Raw genomic sequence first — 22,563 nt, forward strand, 5'->3', positions numbered from 1 at the left:
AGACCAGGTAGCTTCCACACAGCGTTACGCAACCGATGAAAAGATATTGCCGCTCGACTGATTCGGAGTGAGACCTCTGCTGATAAACTGGAGCCGGTCATAAGCACACTGCCCAGGTATGGGAAACTCTCCACTCTCTCCACAACTGCCCCATCACCAATTGAGAGTTGTGGGGGTGGAGTGCCCGATGGTACAAAATACCTAGGCAGGTGCTTAGTTTTGGTGGGGCTGATGGTAAGGCCCCACCTCTTAGTGGCACGCTCCAGTCTCAGTGTAGTGGTGGTATTGACGTGCGCCGACTGTGACAGTGATGGATCACGGGGCGGCGCGGGGTGCGGGGTTGGGCACGCGTTGTGGGCGTGGTGTGGACGCGCGCGCCGGGAGTGACAGATGACGGGGCGGCGCGGAGTGAGTGGTGAGGCACGATGAGATGTGGGAAAAGAGGATCGTAGCCAGCGCCCGGCGATTGGTCGAATAAGTGGGTGCTCGCAGCGACGTCCGCAGGTGGGGTATAAAGGGGGACGCGCGAGAGCACTCGGGGAGAGTTACCCAGTTGAAGACCCGAAGACGGAGCTGAAGACTTAGTCGCCGAGTAGCTAAGTGGATGTTGGTCATCCGAGAAGCTCAGTGGCGTTAGTCGCCGAGTAGCTAAGTGGATGTTGGTCATCCGAGTAGCTCAGTGGCGTTAGTCGCCGAGTAGCTAAGTGGATGTTGGTCATCCGAGTAGCTCAGTGGCGTTAGTCGCCGAGTAGCTAAGTGGATGTTGGTCATCCGAGTAGCTCAGTGGGCGTTAGTCGCCAAGTAGCTAAGTGGGTGGTTGTCACCCGAGTACTAAGTGGATGTTGGTCATCCGAGTAGCCCAGTGGCGTTAGTCGCCGAGTAGCTAAGTGGATGTTGGTCATCCGAGTAGCTCAGTGGGCGTTAGTCGCCAAGTAGCTAAGTGGGTGTTTGTCACCCGAGTACTAAGTGGATGTTGGTCATCCGAGTAGCTCAGTGGGCGTTAGTCGCCAAGGAGCTAAGTGGGTGGTTGTCACCCGAGATACAAAGTAGGTGTTAGTCACCTGTAACCAAGTTTGATAAAATAAAGAGTGTGTTACCCGTGAAGTCGTCTCCCGCCGAGTTACTACATTACAACTGGCGTCAGAAGTAAACCTGTCTTCAAGAAGTATGGACACAAGGAAGACTACCCGTACCCACGAGCGAGGTCGGGATGACGACGGCGTACCGGGGACACCGACCTCGGGAGTAGAGGACGAGGAGTTGCCGCCGATGCAGCACTTCGCGGTGATGGCCGACGCTCCGCTTGCCTCCGACACCAGCCTCCAGGACGCGCACTCCCGGTTGGCGGAGTTGCTACTCGCCGCCGCCGCTGTCTTGGCCGACATCTCCGTTCCGGCGAGCGGAAAAACGGCTGCGGGGGTCGTGGAGGAAGCGACGTTGGAGGATTCCCGCCAAAAGGCGCTTCGCGCCAAAAGTCTGGAAGTTGCCGCCGTTTTTGGGGGGCCGCCACCGATTGGCGGGAAAGACGGACGCCACGTGGCCGGACACCTCCGCGCAGCGCAGCCCACGTCATCAGCGCGCGCCGGAGCCCTCCATTTTGCGCCTGACAACCGAGCCGACATTTTACACAACTCCAGCGGAGCGCGGGAAAATCTCTCCGACGTCGACGACGATCGGGTCCTCCAGCAAAGATTGCCCGCGCTGTCGGCGTTCAAGGCGGATGGGGGCGACTGGGGAGCCTTCCAACGAAGGTTCCTCGCTCATCAGGAGATGTCGGGGTGGTCCGACACCACTGCCCTGCGTGCGTTGCCAGCGATGCTTGACGACGACGCGCTTGCAGCCTTCACATCTGCTGCAAGGTCGTCCCGCTCTACGCTCCAGGCCGCACTACACCTGATGGCGAAGGTGTTCGGGCCGCCCTCCACGTGTCGCCACCAGTTCTACGATCGGCGGAAGGTGGCTGGGGAAACGACGCTAGCCTACCGCACGGCACTACTCGCCTTGGCGGACGCAGCTTTTCCCCGCATGGATAAGGAGGGGAAGGACGCCATGGTGACGGAGCAGCTGCTGGTGTTGGCCCACGAGTTGGGGGTCCCCATCAACGTGGCAGACGAGATGGAGATCTGCTCCCTGGCGATCGCCACGAGCATTCACGCGTACGAGGTCCTCAAACGCAAGCCGGGGGTCGTCTGCAAATGGCCGGGGAACGCGGCACTGGCCGCCACGATCGCCGAACCTCAGCCAGCTGCGGTGCAGGAGCAGGCCTTCGCTGCATCGCGTCCGGGGGAGTGGAGAACGGGAGGTCGTTCGCCCACACGTTCGCCCCGCAAGCTGGAGCAACCGAAACCTACGACGTCCGTCGTCTGCTACAACTGCGGCCTTCGGGGTCACGTCGCAGCCGGGTGCCGGGCCCCGCGTCAGCGCGCCGCAGGACCACGTCGGGACGACGACCAGGGCCACAAGTCATCCCAACAAAACCCGGCAAGTCGCGGCACCTCACACGTTCGGTCCAAAAACACGGCACATTCGGGTCGCCGCTTCGCGGTGGGGGGTTCGCGGCTGGGTGCCGGGGGTTCAATTCAGCGAGGGGGGTCCGTACGCGGCCCGCAAGCAGTCGAGTGGTCCGAATTGGCCCACAGGATCGTGGCTGCGTCAGCCGGGTCGTCCGTGGTAACGGGGTTCATTGACGGGGTTGAGGTCCGGGTGCTTGTTGACACGGGTGCGTCGGCCACCATCATCTCGGACCTTATTTATAACATTCTTCCCGTCCAAAGTAGACCCCTTCTGCCAGTAGACGTGCCATTTTATGCGGCGAATGGGGGATCCCTGGGGATCATCGGCCAGATTCGGGCGACTATTTGCATTGGTGACATTAAATTAGCGGGCCCTATTTTTGTATCATCATCGCTGGCCGTTCCCTGTTTGCTAGGTACGGACTTTTTGTCAAAAATGCCCATCAAAATTCTTATAGATCAGGCCTGCATAGAGCTTCCGTCAGGTCGGCGGGTTGCCTTCTTGTCGAGCCCTACCAAAGTGCGCACGGTTTGTGCGACGGTGCAGGCGCTGGCGACTCACACTGTACGGGTGCCCCCGGGATCGCAAATGTTAGTACCCCTTCGGTTCAGGAAGCCACTCGAGGTGGGTGCGGAGGCACAGGGGGTGCTGTTGGGGCCGTCAAACAGAGCCAGTAAGGGCCTCGATTTAGCGGTTGCTCAAACCATGGTGAGAGGGGACAGTGAGCCGTTCGTAATGGTCCTGAATACGGGGTCGCGGCCGGCCGTAATTGCGCAGGGAACGGTGCTGGCTCACGCCGCGCCGCTACCCGTTGAGGAACGGCTCGTGGCTCAAGCAGATTTCACTGTCGAGTCGCATCCTCAAAGTGATGAGGGGACTGAGTGGTTGGACTCGCTGTGTGCGGGTTCTGCTAACTTGTCCGGGGTGCAATTGGGAGCATTGAGGGGTTTGCTCATCGAGTTTGCTGACGTGTTCAGCAAACATAAGTACGATATCGGCTGCACTGACCTGTTGCGCCACCACATAGCTACAGGGGACGCGGCCCCTATTCGTCAGAATCCCTTCCGGCTCAGCCCGGCCGAGAAGGAACATGTGCAATCGGCGGTTAATGATATGTTGGCGGCCGATATCATTTCGCCCTCTTCTAGTCCGTGGGGTGCTCCTATTGTCCTAGTAAAGAAACAGGACGGGTCCTTGCGGTTTTGTGTCGATTTCCGCCGCTTAAACAAAATCTCGATGGCGGATGCGTATCCGCTCCCCAGGATGGATGAGTCGCTGGATGCCTTGGCGGGAGCGCAGTTTTTTTCCACACTCGATCTGCTTTCTGGATTTTGGCAATTGCCACTCGATAACGAGTCAAAACCTAAAACTGCTTTCCGGACACCTGGGGGCCTATTTGAATTCAACCGTTTGCCCATGGGCTTACATTCCGCTCCCGCCACGTTCCAGAGACTCATGGAATTGGTTTTGTCGGGCCTCCAATGGGATACCTGTTTGATTTATCTTGACGATATTATCGTCTTTAGTCGGACTTTCGAGGAGCACCTCCAGCGACTGAGAGCGGTGTTCCTCAGGATGCGTTCCGCTAAGCTTAAATTTAAACCGGCTAAATGTTTTCTGCTTCGGGAATCGGTCAGGTATTTGGGCCATATCGTGAGTCGTTCAGGGATCTCGACGGACCCTGCTAAGACGCATTGCGTCAGCTCATGGCCAACGCCAACCTCGGTCACGGAGGTTCGTAGTTTCATTGGTTTTGCCTCCTATTACCGTCGTTTTGTCAAGCAATTTGCCACCATAGCCAAGCCCCTGCACGCTTTGACGGCTAAGGGTGTGAGGTTTCACTGGGGGGCGGAAGAGGAGGCTGCGTTCTGCTCCCTCCGTGACGCTTTGGTGCAGGCTCCCCCCTTGTGTTACCCCGATTTCACACAACCGTTTTTGCTTGACACGGACGCCAGCAATACGGGTATCGGGGGGGTGCTCTCACAGGTGGTCGGGGGGGTTGAACGGGTGGTCGCCTACGGTAGTAGGGTTCTTTCCCCCGCAGAACAACGCTATTGCGTAACTCGTCGTGAATTGTTAGCCATTGTGTTTTTTACACAGCAATTCAGGCCGTATCTTTACGGCCGTCATTTTACGGTCCGGACGGACCATGCGGCTCTACAATACGCTATGCGCGTGGCACAGCCATCGGGCCAATTGTCCCGATGGTTGGAGGTCCTTCAAGACTACCAATTCACGACGATTTACCGCAAGGGGATGCGGCACTCAAACGCGGACGCCTTGTCGCGGTTGCCGCCGTGCACGGACTGCACATGTTTGTTGGGATCAGCGCGGTGCAAACCCCCGGTCGCCGGCACCCCGGGAGTTGCGCTCGCCGCCACTGACACCCCGGGAGAGGACGCCCCCACGGGGAGGGATTCGCTGTTGTCGTTGCCCCTCATTGAGTGGGGCCGCCTCCAGATGTCCGACAGCTCCCTACTTACGCTGCGTCGGAAAGTTGGCGCTCCCGAAGAAGGGGAGGCGCGGGTCGGTTCCTGGGTGTGCAGACAGGGCCTTTTGATGAGGTGGGACAACATGTCCCGGCGTCACGTGCTCGTTGTGCCTGTTGCTATGCGGGGTAGGGTTGTTCTGGCAGCTCATGAACGGCTCATGCATCTGGGTTTTCACAAAACGCTCGCCCTAATCCAGCGAGACTATTATTGGCCGGGGATGGGTAACGACGTGGCGAATATTCTTAAGGGATGCGTAGGGTGCGCCAGAAGGAAACCGCCACCATTGGCAGCTAATCCACCGCTGCAATCCATTCAGGTTTCGCGTATAAACGAATTGGTAGCGTTGGACATCTTGGGGCCCTTTCCGGTTACACCAAGGGGAAATAGGTTCCTGCTGGTTGGCGTGGAATACTTCACCCGATGGCCTATGGCATGGCCGCTCGCCAACCAGTCGGCTGCGGCGGTGGCGGACGCCTTTGTCCAGGGTTATGTGTTGGACAAGGGCGCCCCCGAACGCTTGCTGACGGATCAAGGGAAGAATTTTTCGAGCGTTTTGTTGCGCGAGGTGTGCGACCTGTTGGGTACAAAGAAAGTGCGTACTTCCCCCTACCACCCGCAGACTGACGGGATGGTTGAGCGTCTGAACAGGACGATTACGTCTATGTTGTGCCAACAGGTCTGCAACGATCAGGTTGATTGGGACTTACAGGTGCCGGGGGTACTCGCGGCCTATCGAATGGCCCCTCATGCGGCGACGGGGTTTTCCCCATTTTTTCTTATGTACGGGCGGGAGGCCGATCCGGCCGTGGACGTCCAACTGGGGATTTCCCAGCCACGGGCAAAATCTAAATTGGCAGACCACATCAAATTTAATATCGCCAAATTGACTGAAGCGCGCGAGGCGGCAAGGTTGAATTCGCGGTCGCGGCAAATTGCAAACGAGAAATTGCATGAGCGGAGGGTGCATACGCATGATTGGAAACCAGGCGATAAGGCCTGGCTGCATTGTCCACATGCACCGTTGGCTACGTCCCCCAAGTTGTTGAGACCTTGGAGGGGACCGGTGGAAATTGTGCGGGTTGCACGACCCCAGAGTATACAGATTAAATGGGGGAAACGCCGTTGGTATGTGCACCCCTCCCGACTGAAGCCCTATGCGGCACCGTGTGACCCCGTTCTGTGCCGTGACGACCGGGCGTGTGATGTGACCGTCGACTCGGGGCGGGAGGTGTCGCAGGCTGATCCTCACGTGTCTCCACCTGACCCACCCCCAGGTGCCTCGGGCTTGACGGCTGCTGACCGTCGAGAGCCTGAACCCCGGGGCACGCACGAGTCCTCGATGCCTGGCCGATGTCTTCCTGAACCGCCGGCGCCACCGGACGTTCAACCGCGTCTGGTGCCGTATGACGGACCGGCAAGGCGGACTCGGGCTAGGTCTCAACAATTTTCATGAAGACGTTTTTTGCTCTACACCGAGCTCGCCCGGTGTTCCCCTCTGCCGGGGTAATGTCCCGTTGTAGGGACGCTCGGAAGAAAAGGGGACACTGCACGAGTCGAAAGAAAAAAAAAAAAAAATTTCCATTTATTTTTTTTGCATACACATTGCTATTGTCACTCGCCGGTTTGTATATATTGTTCTATTGTCGCGGTGGCATTGGTTGAGGGTTGCGGATGGTAGTGTTCGCGTCGTGTTGTGTTGTTAGCTTAGTTGTTGTTCTTGTTGTTGTGTTGTGTTACGGGGCACACAGGGGGGGTTGTATATTTTTATAGCAGCCGGGGCGGCTGCGAGCTATGTGGTAGGGGGTGATGTAGTGGTGGTATTGACGTGCGCCGACTGTGACAGTGATGGATCACGGGGCGGCGCGGGGTGCGGGGTTGGGCACGCGTTGTGGGCGTGGTGTGGACGCGCGCGCCGGGAGTGACAGATGACGGGGCGGCGCGGAGTGAGTGGTGAGGCACGATGAGATGTGGGAAAAGAGGATCGTAGCCAGCGCCCGGCGCTTGGTCGAATAAGTGGGTGCTCGCAGCGACGTCCGCAGGTGGGGTATAAAGGGGGACGCGCGAGAGCACTCGGGGAGAGTTACCCAGTTGAAGACCCGAAGACGGAGCTGAAGACTTAGTCGCCGAGTAGCTAAGTGGATGTTGGTCATCCGAGTAGCTCAGTGGCGTTAGTCGCCGAGTAGCTAAGTGGATGTTGGTCATCCGAGTAGCTCAGTGGCGTTAGTCGCCGAGTAGCTAAGTGGATGTTGGTCATCCGAGTAGCTCAGTGGCGTTAGTCGCCGAGTAGCTAAGTGGATGTTGGTCATCCGAGTAGCTCAGTGGGCGTTAGTCGCCAAGTAGCTAAGTGGGTGGTTGTCACCCGAGTACTAAGTGGATGTTGGTCATCCGAGTAGCCCAGTGGCGTTAGTCGCCGAGTAGCTAAGTGGATGTTGGTCATCCGAGTAGCTCAGTGGGCGTTAGTCGCCAAGTAGCTAAGTGGGTGTTTGTCACCCGAGTACTAAGTGGATGTTGGTCATCCGAGTAGCTCAGTGGGCGTTAGTCGCCAAGGAGCTAAGTGGGTGGTTGTCACCCGAGATACAAAGTAGGTGTTAGTCACCTGTAACCAAGTTTGATAAAATAAAGAGTGTGTTACCCGTGAAGTCGTCTCCCGCCGAGTTACTACATTACATCAGCAGCAGCGTCTCCAACTCCTCTTCAGAATGAGCTGCTATTACCAAATCATCGGCCTACATAACGTGGTTGACCAATAGGGAGCCATCCCTTGATCGCACCCGGGCGTCGATCAGCCTCCCATTATATCTGTACCAAATGGTAATTCCCCCGGTACAGCTATTGAAGGCTTCACGAACTACGCAGTCGAAATAGATGTTAAATAATGTGGGAGCCAGAGGACATCCCTGTCGCACCCCAAGGTGTACAGGGAAAGGCTCCGACTCCCGGCCACGTAGTTTTACCCGGGCCCGCTCACCATCATGAAGGTCCTTAATGATCGTGAGCAGAGGGTCAGGGACTCCGAAAGCACGAAGAACAACCCAGAGCCCAGTCCTACTGATGGTATCATAGGCCTTGACCAGGTCAATAAAGCAGAGATGTAGGTCTTTTTGGAATTCCCTACACCTCTGCTGTAGCAGACGGACAGAAAATATGGCATCTGTGCAGGACCGCCCTTTCCTGAAACCGCATTGGGGCTCCGCAAGCCTCTCCTCAGCGTGCCTAGCAAGGCGATGTTGAATAATCCTTGCCAGGACCTTACCCGGCACACTGAGGAGTGAGATGCCCCTGTAGTTGTTACAGTCGGTACGGTCCCCCTTCTTAAAGAGGGGGACCACCAGGGCATCCTTCCAGTCCTGCGGAACCCGTCCAGTGGTCCAGACTGTTGTTATGATGTCATATAGGGCAGTCTGTGCACAAACGCCACCCTCCCTCAGCATTTCGCTTGGGAGATCATCTCTGCCCGGTGCCTTCCCTGGTCTCAGACTCCGGATCGCCCTCAGTACTTCCTCAACAGCTGGTACCTCAGCCAGCCACTCACAGGGGGTGACCTCTTCCAATATTTGAGGCACCGCAGCCTCAGCAGGGTTATCCCCACTTTGTGCCATGATGTTTTCCTGGCTGAGAGATTTTCCCTCCCCCAGGACCTCACAGAAATGCTCAGCAAATCTGCAAACCTGTTCCTGGGGGTCGGAGATTGGATCACCGTTTTTTCCTCTAATGATGGTAATAGGTGTGGCGCTGCAGGTTACTTTTTTGATGGAGTTAAATAGTGATTTGTGATCGCGGGCCACTGAGGCAGACTCCATCTCCTCAGCAACCCGCGACCACCACCCATCCTTACAGCGCCTTACGGCTCTCTGAACCTCCGAGCGAAGGCTGCGGTAAACCTCCTCATTCTCTGACGTGGGATGCTGTAGGCGATGAGAGTGGGCCTGTCGCTTTTTCTCAATTAACCTGAACACCTCCTCCGTCAGCCAGGGTTTCCGGGGAGGTCTGGACCGCGTACCCAAAGCAGCCATTGCAGCTGCATGAGTCACAGTCTTAAACCTCGCCCATTTACCCTCGACATCAGGTGGAGTGGGGGACGATGCCAACCCCAGCTGCAAGCAATGATGAAATTTTCGCTTGCAACTTTCATCAGCTAGCTGAGACCAGGCCACTTTTGGTTGGAATGGGGTCCTGGGTGTACACCCACCACCGGAGTGGAAGAATGGCAGGCGCATCTTACAGATGACTAGTCGATGGTCAGAGGTCAGATCAGCTCCACGGTAGGTCCTGGTGTCAAGGACATGGGCTCGCATCCGCTGGTCCGTCACTATGTAGTCCAGCAGATGTTCTTGCTTGGACCCGGCATGTATCCATGATGTTGTGTGGATGCGCCGATGCCGGAAGAGCGTGTTGGTAATTACAAGCCCATGGGCTGCACAAAAATCTAGCAGCCTCCTACCGTTATTATTGAGCTGATCTGGCCCATGCCTTCCAATCACTCCAGACCAGGTGCCAGCATCATGACCAACTCGGGCATTGAAGTCACCCAACAAGATGACTCTGTCCCGAGTGGCCACTTTAGCCAGCACCTGTGACAGGAGGTCATAGAAAGCGTCTGACTCATCGGCTTTGCCTGCATCCCTCCACGGATGTTCGTCTTCGGTGGGGGCATAAGTAACCACGACCACCACTCCTCGCCTCTGGTTGATGGGAAGGCGAGCCCAAAGTATCCTGGGGCTTACAGCTTCCCACACCTCACCGCCACGCTCCCACGCCCCCTTAACCTACATACACACACCTACACACACACACCTACACACCTACACACACCTACACCCACACACCTACACACACACCTACACACCTACACACACCTACACCCACACACACACCTACACACACACACACACCTACACACCTACACCCACACACACCTACACACACACACACCTACACACACACACACACACCTACACGCACACCTACACACACACACACCTAACACACACACACACCTACACACCTACACACACACCTACACACACACACACCTACATACACACACACACACCTACACACACGCGATGGAGCGGTTTGGCCGCCGCCTTTGTTTCCTGGGTACTCATTTGAGGTTGAGCAGACCTAGGGGGAGGCTCACGACCGAACCCGGGTCACCGGGTTCGTAGCTACCACCGCCGTGCCGCACGCAGCGCACCGCACGGTCAACGGTGGGCGGGCCGCGGTGAACATCCGGCTCGTGCCGTGGGGGTCACCGTGGGTCACCGTGGGTCACCGTGGGTCACCGGGGGTCACCGTGGGTGATCGTGGGTCGCCGTGGGTCGCCGTGGGTGACCGTGGGTTACCGTGGGTGACCACAGGTTACCGTGGGTGACCACAGGTTACCGTGGGTTACCGTGGGTGACCGCGAGTTACCGTGGGTCACCGTGGGTTACCGTGGGTTACCGTGGGTGACCGTGGGTTATCGTGGGTCACCGTGGGTCACCGAGGGTCACCGTAGGTTACCGTGGGTTACCGTGGGTTACTGTGGGTGACCGTGGGTTACCGTGGGTCACCGTGGGTTACCGAGGGTCACCGTGGGTCACCGTGGGTCACCGTAGGTTACCGTGGGTTACCGAGGGTCACCGTGGGTTACCGTGGGTCACAGTGGGTTACCGAGGGTCACCGTGGGTTACCGTGGGTCACCGTGGGTTACCGTGGGTCACCGTGGGTTACCGAGGGTCACCGCCGCACCTGCTTTGCGTTGGGCAGCGTGAAGGGCGCCAGCGCCTCCATGGTGACCACCCAGGGGGAGATGGAGGTGCCAAAGTTCTTGCCCAGGAAGGGCCCCAGCGGCACGTACTCCCACTTCTGGATGTCGCGGGCTGAGCGGCGGGAGGGGGGGGCAGTGAGATTACGGAGGATTCCTCCACCTCTTGATCATCATCGTCATCGTCACCATCGTTATTACCATCGTCGTCATCATCGTCGTCATCATAATCATCGTCATGATCATCGTCGTCATCATAATCATCGTCATGATCATCATCGTCATCATCATCATCATCATTGTCATGATCATCGTCATCATCATCATCATCATCATTGTCATGATCATCGTCGTCATCATCATAATCATCGTCATGATCATCATCGTCATCATCATCGTCATGATCATCATCGTCATCATCATCATCATCGTCATGATCATCATCGTCATCATCATAATCATCGTCATGATCATCGTCATCATCATCGTCATGATCATCATCGTCGTCATCATAATCATCGTCATGATCATCATCGTCATCATCATAATCATCGTCATGATCATCATCGTCATCATCATCGTCATGATCATCATCGTCATCATCATAATCATCGTCATGATCATCATCGTCATCATCATCGTCATGATCATCATCGTCATCATCATCGTCATGATCATCGTCATGATCATCCTCGTCATCATGATCATCATCGTCATCATCATCGTCATCGTCACCAGCCATGTTCAATGCAGTTGCCCTGTCTCTCTCTCTCTCTACGCAGGCGATGAGTGGAGACTCGTCCAACTGTTACTAGTCGAACTGCATCGTCATTGTGGTTGCTGTTGTGATTGTTGTTGTGATTGTTGTTGCGATTGTTGTTGTGAATGTTGTGATTGCTGTTATGGTTGTGATTGTTGTTGTGAATGTTGTTATGGTTGTGATTGTTGCTGTAATTGTTGTGATTGCTGTTATGGTTGTGATTGTTGTTGTGAATGTTGTTATGTTTGTGATGGTTGTTGCCGTGCGTGTTGATGTGGTTGTTGTTGTGGTTGTTGTTGTGGTTGTTGGTGTGATTGTTGTTGTTATTGTTGTGATTGTTGTTGCCGTGCGTGTTGTTGTCGTCGTGGTTGCTGTTGTAGTTGTGGTTGCTATTGTAGTTCATATTGTTGTTGTTGTGGTTGTTGTTGTTGTGGTTGTTGTTGTGGTTGTTGTGTCTCACCGCTCCAGTCGTTCATGAGCACCATGCCGAAGATGTGGTCCTGTGCGCGCTCCATGGCGATGGGCTCGCCCAGCCGGTTGCCGGGCCCCACGAAGAAGGCCTGGGGGTCACGTGGGGGGGGGGGGGGAACAGGGGGGAGAGGGGGGGGGGCGAGGGGGGCGAGGGGGGCGAGGGGGAGGGAGAGGGGGTGGAGAGGGGGCGAGGGGGGGGGGAGAGGGGGGAGTGGGGGAGAGGGCGAGGGGGAGAGAGGGTGGGGCAGGGAGGGCGAGGGGGGAGAAGGGGAAGAGGGGGGGGGGACAAGGGTGAGAGGAGGGGGGCGAGGGGGGTGAGAGGGGGGGGGAGAGGGGGGGGGCGAGGAGGGAGAGGGGGGAGGGGGGAGAGAGGGGGGGGGGAGGGGTCACGTGGAGGGGCGAGGGGGGGTGACAGGGGGGTGAGAGGGGGTGGGGGCGAGGGGGGGGGGAGGGGGGGGGCGAGGGGGGGTGGAGAGGGGGGGGGCGAGGAGGGAGAGGGGGAGGGGGGGAGAGGGGGGTGAGAGGGGGGGGGGGAGAGGGGGGGGGCGAGGGGGGAGAGGGGGGAGAAGGGGAAGAGGGGGGGGGACAAGGGTGAGAGGGGGGGGGCGAGGGGGGTGAGAGGGGGGGGGAGAGGGGGGGGGCGAGGGGGGAGAGGGGGGGAGAGGGGGAGGGAGAGGGGGGGGGGAGAGGGGGGGAGTGGGGGAGAGGGCGAGGGGGAGAGAGGGTGGGGCAGGGAGGGCGAGGGGGGAGAAGGGGAAGAGGGGGGGGGACAAGGGTGAGAGGGGGGGGGCGAGGGGGGTGAGAGGGGGGGGGAGAGGGGGGGGGGGGCGAGGAGGGAGAAGGGGAGGGGGGGAGAGGGGGGGGGGAGGGGTCACGTGGAGGGGCGAGGGGGGGTGACAGGGGGGTGAGAGGGGGTGGGGGCGAGGGGGGGGGGAGGGGGTGGCGAGGGGGGGTGGAGAGGGGGGGGGCGAGGAGGGAGAGGGGGAGGGGGGGAGATGGGGGGGAGAGGGGGGAGAGGGGTCACGTGGAGGGGCGAGGGGGGGTGACAGGGGGGTGAGAGGGGGTGGGGGCGAGGGGGGGGGAGGGGGGGGCGAGGGGGGTGGAGAGGGGTGGGGGCGAGGGGGGGAGAGGGGGGGGGCGAGGGGGGTGGAGAGGGGGGGGGCGAGGGGGGGCGAGGGGGGGGGCGAGGGGGGGGGGCGAGGGGGGTGACGATGCGGTGGAATTATTTTCAAATTCGTCTAACCGTGGACCGTCAGAGAGCGGTGGCTCACGATGACGTCACTGGCGAGCGAAGGGCGCGTGGTAGTAGCGGTGTTGTTGTTGTTGTTGTCGTAGTTGTTGTTGTTGTTGTCGTGAGGCTAATAGAAACACGGCGGTGTGAACGGGGGTGTCCGCAGGCTGCGTCGTTGTTGTTGTTGTTGTTGATGTTGTTGTTGTTGTTGATGTTGTTGTTGTTACCATCTCCAGCTCGAAGTCCAGAAGGCGGCTCGCTCCGAACACGGGGGGCTGGTCTACACACACACAAAGACAAAGATCCCCCGTGTAGCCTTAACAGACTGTAGGGGCAAGTGCTGTTAGCGAGCACCTATGAAGGCCTGCACGGCACACGAGGGGGTGGGTGGCCAGCAACCACGCCCGGCCGCCTTTGTCTCCCCGGTGGCGATGTTTACACACCGCACCAGGTACTCATTTGAGGCTGAGTCGACCTAGGTGAGGCCCGGGACCGGTTCAGATAATCGTCACTGGTGTTGGCCGTGAGCGGGAATCGAACTCGGGTCGCCGGGTTCGTAGCGCAGCGCGCTAACCGCTGCACTACCGCTCCCTACACACACACTCACACACGCACACACACACACGCACACACACACACACATAGATACATAAACACGCACACACACAGGCGCACACGCACACACGCGTACGCACGGGAACACAGTCGTGTCACACACACATACACCTACACAACAACAACAACAACAACCGCCACTTAAGTGGCGGTGACCACGACGCTAGTGCCAGGCCATGTGCACCTTGAGGTCACACACGCAGACCCCCCCACACACACACACACGTGTGTCAAGTGTGTGTGTGTGGGTAGTGTGTGCGCGTAGTGTGCGTGCGTGCACGTGAATGTAGTGTGTTTGTGTGCGCGTCTACGTGTGTACGTGCGTGTACGTGTGTGTGTGTGTGTGCGTGTGTGTACGTGTGCGCGTGTGTGTACGTGTGCGCGTGTATGCGCGTGTATGCGCGTGTGCGCGTGTACGTGTGTGTGCGCGCGTGTATGCGTGTACGTGTGTACGTGCGTGTGTGTGTGCGCGCATGTACGTGCGTGCATGCGCGCGTGTGTACGTGCGTGTACGTGCGTGTGCGCGTGTGCGTGCGTGCCGCTGGACGGGAGGTGTGTGCTCACCGTCGTGGGGCCGCGTCTGCCCGTGGGGGCGGCGGATCGGAGTCCCCGACGGCACCACGGAGGAGGCGCGGCCGTGGTAGCCCACGGGGAGGTGAAGCCTGCAGCAGCACGCTCACCACGCTCACCAACACGCTCACCACGCTCACCAACACGCTCACCACCACGCTCACCAACACGCTCACCACGCTCACCACCACGCTCACCAACACGCTCACCACCACGCTCACCACCACGCTCACCAACACGCTCACCAACACGCTCACCAACACGCTCACCACGCTCACCACCACGCTCACCAACACGCTCACCAACACGCTCACCACGCTCACCACCACGCTCACCAACACGCTCACCACCACGCTCACCACCACGCTCACCAACACGCTCACCAACACGCTCACCAACACGCTCACCACGCTCACCACCACGCTCACCAACACGCTCACCACCACGCTCACCACCACGCTCACCAACACGCTCACCAACACGCTCACCAACACGCTCACCACGCTCACCACGCTCACCACGCTCACCAACACGCTCACCAACATGCTCACCAACACGCTCACCAACACGCTCACCACTACGCTCACCACCACCACGCTCACCACCACGCTCACCACCACGCTCACCACCACGCTCACCAACACGCTCACCACCACCACGCTCACCACCACGCTCACCACCACGCTCACCACCACACTCACCAACACGCTCACCACGCTCACCACCACGCTCACCAACACGCTCACCACCACGCTCACCACCACGCTCACCAACACGCTCACCAACACGCTCACCAACACGCTCACCAACACGCTCACCACGCTCACCAACACGCTCACCAACACGCTCACCAACACGCTCACCAACACGCTCACCAACACGCTCACCACTACGCTCACCACCACCACGCTCACCACCACGCTCACCACCACGCTCACCACCACGCTCACCAACACGCTCACCAACACGCTCACCAACACGCTCACCACCACGCTCACCAACACGCTCACCACGCTCACCAACACGCTCACCAACACGCTCACCACCACACTCACCAACACGCTCACCACGCTCACCACGCTCACCACGCTCACCAACACGCTCACCAACACGCTCACCAACACGCTCACCACTACGCTCACCACCACCACACTCACCACCACGCTCACCACGCTCACCAACACGCTCACCAACACGCTCACCAACACGCTCACCAACACGCTCACCACGCTCACCAACACGCTCACCAACACGCTCACCACTACGCTCACCAACACACTCACCACCACCACACTCACCACCACGCTCACCACGCTCACCAACACGCTCACCACACTCACCACTATGCTCACCAACACCACACTCACCACCACGCTCACCACGCTCACCACGCTCACCAACACGCTCACCACACTCACCACTACGCTCACCAACACACCACCACCACACTCACCACCACGCTCACCACGTTCACCACGCTCACCAACACGCTCACCACACTCACCACTACGCTCACCAACACACTCACCACCACCACACTCACCACCACGCTCACCACGCTCACCAACACGCTCACCAACACGCTCACCAACACGCTCACCAACACACTCACCACGCTCACCAACACGCTCACCAACACACTCACCACGCTCACCAACACGCTCACCAACACGCTCACCACGCTCACCAACACGCTCACCACACTCACCACTACGCTCACCAACATGCTCACCACACTCACCAACACGCTCACCAACACGCTCACCAACACGCTCACCACCACGCTCACCAACACGCTCACCACGCTCACCAACACGCTCACCACCACCACACTCACCACACTCACCAACACGCTCACCAACACGCTCACCACCACCACACTCACCAACACGCTCACCACCACCACGCTCACCAACACGCTCACCACGCTCACCAACACGCTCACCACACTCACCACTACGCTCACCAACACACTCACCACCACCACACTCACCACACTCACCAACACGCTCACCAACACGCTCACCAACACGCTCACCACCACCACACTCACCACGCTCACCACCACCACACTCACCAACACGCTCACCAACATGCTCACCAACACACTCACCACGCTCACCACCACACTCACCACCACGCTCACCACGCTCACCAACACGCTCACCACGCCCACCACCACACTCACCAACACGCTCACCAACACGCTCACCACACTCACCACTACGCTCACCAACACACTCACCACCACCACACTCACCACACTCACCAACACGCTCACCAACACGCTCACCAACACGCTCACCACACTCACCACTACGCTCACCAACACACTCACCACCACCACACTCACCACGCTCACCAACACGCTCACCAACACGCTCACCAACACGCTCACCACTACGCTCACCACCACCACGCTCACCACCACGCTCACCACCACGCTCACCAACACGCTCACCAACACGCTCACCACCACGCTCACCAACACGCTCACCACGCTCACCAACACGCTCACCAACACGCTCACCACCACACTCACCAACACGCTCACCACGCTCACCACGCTCACCACGCTCACCAACACGCTCACCAACACGCTCACCAACACGCTCACCACTACGCTCACCACCACCACACTCACCACCACGCTCACCACGCTCACCAACACGCTCACCAACACGCTCACCAACACGCTCACCAACACGCTCACCACGCTCACCAACACGCTCACCAACACGCTCACCACTACACTCACCACCACGCTCACCACGCTCACCAACACGCTCACCACACTCACCACTACGCTCACCAACACACTCACCACCACCACACTCACCACCACGCTCACCACGCTCACCAACACGCTCACCACACTCACCACTATGCTCACCAACACCACACTCACCACCACGCTCACCACGCTCACCACGCTCACCAACACGCTCACCACACTCACCACTACGCTCACCAACACACCACCACCACACTCACCACCACGCTCACCACGTTCACCACGCTCACCAACACGCTCACCACACTCACCACTACGCTCACCAACACACTCACCACCACCACACTCACCACCACGCTCACCACGCTCACCAACACGCTCACCACACTCACCACTACGCTCACCAACACGCTCACCAACACGCTCACCAACACGCTCACCAACACACTCACCACGCTCACCACCACGCTCACCAACACGCTCACCAACACGCTCACCAACACACTCACCACGCTCACCAACACGCTCACCAACACACTCACCACGCTCACCAACACGCTCACCAACACGCTCACCACGCTCACCAACACGCTCACCACACTCACCACTACGCTCACCAACATGCTCACCACACTCACCAACACGCTCACCAACACGCTCACCAACACGCTCACCACCACGCTCACCAACACGCTCACCACGCTCACCAACACGCTCACCACCACCACACTCACCACACTCACCAACACGCTCACCAACACGCTCACCACCACCACACTCACCAACACGCTCACCACCACCACGCTCACCAACACGCTCACCACGCTCACCAACACGCTCACCACACTCACCACTACGCTCACCAACACACTCACCACCACCACACTCACCACACTCACCAACACGCTCACCAACACGCTCACCAACACGCTCACCACCACCACACTCACCACGCTCACCACCACCACACTCACCAACACGCTCACCAACATGCTCACCAACACACTCACCACGCTCACCACCACACTCACCACCACGCTCACCACGCTCACCAACACGCTCACCACGCCCACCACCACACTCACCAACACGCTCACCAACACGCTCACCACACTCACCACTACGCTCACCAACACACTCACCACCACCACACTCACCACACTCACCAACACGCTCACCAACACGCTCACCAACACGCTCACCACCACCACACTCACCAACACGCTCACCAACACACTCACCACGCTCACCACCACACTCACCACCACGCTCACCACCACCACACTCACCAACACGCTCACCACCACCACGCTCACCACCACACTCACCAACACGCTCACCAACACGCTCACCACACTCACCACTACGCTCACCAACACACTCACCACCACCACACTCACCACACTCACCAACACGCTCACCAACACGCTCACCACACTCACCACTACGCTCACCAACACACTCACCACCACCACACTCACCACACTCACCAACACGCTCACCAACACGCTCACCAACACGCTCACCAACACACTCACCACGCTCACCACCACACTCACCACCACGCTCACCACACTCACCAACACGCTCACCAACATGCTCACCAACACACTCACCACGCTCACCAACACACTCACCACCACCACGCTCACCAACACGCTCACCAACACGCTCACCAACACGCTCACCACCACCACACTCACCAACACGCTCACCAACATGCTCACCAACACACTCACCACGCTCACCACCACACTCACCACCACGCTCACCACGCTCACCAACACGCTCACCAACACGCTCACCAACACGCTCACCAACATGCTCACCAACACACTCACCACGCTCACCACCACACTCACCACCACGCTCACCACGCTCACCACCACACTCACCAACACGCTCACCAACACGCTCACCAACACACTCACCACGCTCACCACCACACTCACCACCACGCTCACCACCACCACACTCACCAACACGCTCACCACGCTCACCACCACACTCACCAACACGCTCACCACCACCACACTCACCACCACGCTCACCACGCTCACCACCACACTCACCACCACGCTCACCACCACCACACTCACCACCACGCTCACCACGCTCACCACCACACTCACCAACACGCTCACCAACACGCTCACCAACACGCTCACCAACACACTCACCACCACGCTCACCACGCTCACCACCACACTCACCAACACGCTCATCAACACACTCACCACGCTCACCACCACACTCACCACCACGCTCACCACGCTCACCAACACGCTCACCAACACGCTCACCAACACACTCACCAACACACTCACCACGCCCACCACCACACTCACCAACACGCTCACCAACACGCTCACCACACTCACCACTACGCTCACCAACACACTCACCACCACCACACTCACCACACTCACCAACACGCTCACCAACACGCTCACCACCACCACACTCACCAACACGCTCACCAACATGCTCACCAACACACTCACCACGCTCACCACCACACTCACCACCACGCTCACCACACTCACCAACACGCTCACCAACATGCTCACCAACACACTCACCACGCTCACCAACACACTCACCACCACCACACTCACCACACTCACCAACACGCTCACCAACACGCTCACCACCACCACACTCACCAACACGCTCACCAACATGCTCACCAACACACTCACCACGCTCACCACCACACTCACCACCACGCTCACCACGCTCACCAACACGCTCACCAACACGCTCACCAACACGCTCACCAACACGCTCACCAACACGCTCACCAACACACTCACCACGCTCACCACCACACTCACCACCACGCTCACCACCACCACACTCACCAACACGCTCACCAACACGCTCACCAACACACTCACCACCACACTCACCACCACACTCACCACGCTCACCAACACGCTCACCAACACACTCACCACGCTCACCACCACACTCACCACCACGCTCACCACGCTCACCAACACGCTCACCAACACGCTCACCAACACGCTCACCAACACGCTCATCAACACGCTCACCAACACACTCACCACGCTCACCACCACACTCACCACCACGCTCACCACCACCACACTCACCAACACGCTCACCAACACGCTCACCAACACACTCACCACGCTCACCACGCTCACCAACATGCTCACCAACACGCTCACCAACACACTCACCACCACACTCACCACTACGCTCACCACACTCACCAACACGCTCACCACCACACTCACCACTACGCTCACCACACTCACCACTACCACCAAACTCACCACTACCATGCTCCCCACACTCACCACCACGCTCCCCACACTCACCACCACGCTCACCACACTCACCACCACGCTCACCACGCTCACCACGCTCGCCACCACCACCACGCTCACCACCACCACGCTCACCACCACCACCACCACGCTCACCACCACCACCACGCTCACCACGCTCACCACTCACCACGCTCACCACGCTCACCACCACGGAGGAGGCGCGGCCGTGGTACCCCACGGGGAGGTGCAGCCTGCAGCACCACACTCACCACGCTCACCAACACGCTCACCACCACCACGCTCACCACTACCACCGTCACGCTCACCACCACCACGCTCACCACTACCAAGCTCACCACAACCATGCTCACCATGGGGCTACAGTGAGATGAGAGGGGAGAGGCAGCAGAGTGCGTGGAGGGGAGTAGAGTGAGATGAGAGGGGAGAGGTAGGAGAGTGCGTGGAGGGGAGTGGAGTGAGATGAGAGGGGAGTGGAGTGAGATGAGAGGGGAGAGGTAGGAGAGTGCGTGGAGGGGAGTGGAGTGAGATGAGAGGGGAGTGGAGTGAGATGAGAGGGGAGAGGCAGGAGAGTGCGTGGAGGGGAGTGGAGTGAGATGAGAGGGGAGAGGCAGGAGAGTGCGTGGAGGGGAGTAGAGTGAGATGAGAGGGGAGAGGCAGGGGAGTGTGTGGAGGGGAGTAGAATGAGATGAGAGGGGAGAGGCAGGAGAGTGCGTGGAGGGGAGTAGAGTGAGATGAGAGGGGAGAGGCAGGAGAGTGCGTGGAGGGGAGTAGAGTGAGATGAGAGGGGAGAGGCAGGGGAGTGCGTGGAGGGGAGTAGAGTGAGATGAGAGGGGAGAGGCAGGGGAGTGTGTGGAGGGGAGTAGAGTGAGATGAGAGGGGAGAGGCAGGGGAGTGCGTGGAGGGGAGTAGAGTGAGATGAGAGGGGAGAGGTGGGAGAGTGCGTGGAGGGGAGTAGAGTGAGATGAGAGGGGAGTGGAGTGAGATGAGAGGGGAGAGGCAGGGGAGTGCGTGGAGGGGAGTAGAGTGAGATGAGAGGGGAGAGGTGGGAGAGTGCGTGGAGGGGAGTAGAGTGAGATGAGAGGGGAGAGGCAGGGGAGTGCGTGGAGTTGATCTGTGAGCAATGCTGGCTGTGTGAGTCTCTCTCTCTCTGTGTCCCCTCACCAGTTGGGCATGAGCGCGTTGTCGGGACCACGGAACATGATGCCCACGTTGGTCGCGTGGTCTCGCGAGGAGTAGAAGTCCGTGTAGTCTCCTGCAGTCGCGCCAAACACAAAGGTGCCATTTAAACAAACCATTTGGGGGGCACAGTGCTCGGGGGGGGGGGGGGGGGGGGGGGGCGTGAGGTTCATAATGGCCGTGTCCAGAGATACGGAGCCAGCACGGCCGAGAGCCTGGGTTCAATCCCCGGGTCTGGGTGTCACTCGCTCTGTCTCGGTGTTTCTCAAATGAGTTCGCTCAATCAGCCACCCACTCAGTCACCCACTCAGCCACCCACTCCCTCACCTACTCACTCACCTACCCACCCACTCACCTACCCACCTGCTCACCCACCCACTCACCCGCTCACCCACTCACCCACCAACTCACCCACCCACCCACTCCCTCACCCACCCACTCACCCACCCACTCCCTCACCCACCCACTCACCCACCCACTCCCTCACCCACTCACCCACCCACCTACTCCCTCACCCACCCACTCACCCACCCACTTCCTCACCCACCCACTCACCCACCCACTCCCTCACCCACCCACTCACCCACCCACTCCCTCACCCACCCACTCACCCACCCACTCCCTCACCCACTCACCCGCTCACCCACCCACTCACCCGCTCACCCACCCACTCACCCGCTCACCCACCCACTCACCCGCTCACCCACCCACTCACTCACTCACTCGCCCGCCCACCCACCCACCCACTCACTCGCCCACCCACCCACCCACCCACTCCCTCACTCGCCCACCCACCCACCCACCCACTCCCTCACCCACCCACCCACTCACCCACCCACCCACTCCCTCACCCACCCACTCACCCACCCACTCGCCCACTCATCCACCCACCCACTCCCTCACGACCCACCCACCCACTCCCTCACCC

At 59.1% G+C, this 22,563-nt stretch overlaps 1 protein-coding gene across 2 annotated transcripts in view; it reads right to left on the bottom strand.

Annotated features, from left to right (window-relative positions):
• Positions 1-22,563, bottom strand: part of FAH (fumarylacetoacetate hydrolase) — a 51,560-nt gene that overhangs the window by 14,278 nt on the left and 14,719 nt on the right. For both annotated transcript variants that reach the window (XM_078880862.1, XM_078880863.1), the window contains exons 6-10: positions 21,621-21,711; positions 14,397-14,494; positions 13,445-13,497; positions 11,976-12,075; positions 10,740-10,870 (exon numbers count right to left, since the gene is read on the bottom strand). In XM_078880862.1, the coding sequence (XP_078736988.1) occupies positions 10,740-10,870; positions 11,976-12,075; positions 13,445-13,497; positions 14,397-14,494; positions 21,621-21,711 (473 nt within the window). The remainder of the gene's footprint in view (positions 1-10,739; positions 10,871-11,975; positions 12,076-13,444; positions 13,498-14,396; positions 14,495-21,620; positions 21,712-22,563) is intronic.

The sequence above is a fragment of the Lampetra fluviatilis genome, chromosome 59 (assembly GCF_964198595.1).
Source record: "Lampetra fluviatilis chromosome 59, kcLamFluv1.1, whole genome shotgun sequence".
Classification (NCBI taxonomy): Eukaryota; Metazoa; Chordata; class Hyperoartia; order Petromyzontiformes; family Petromyzontidae; genus Lampetra; species Lampetra fluviatilis.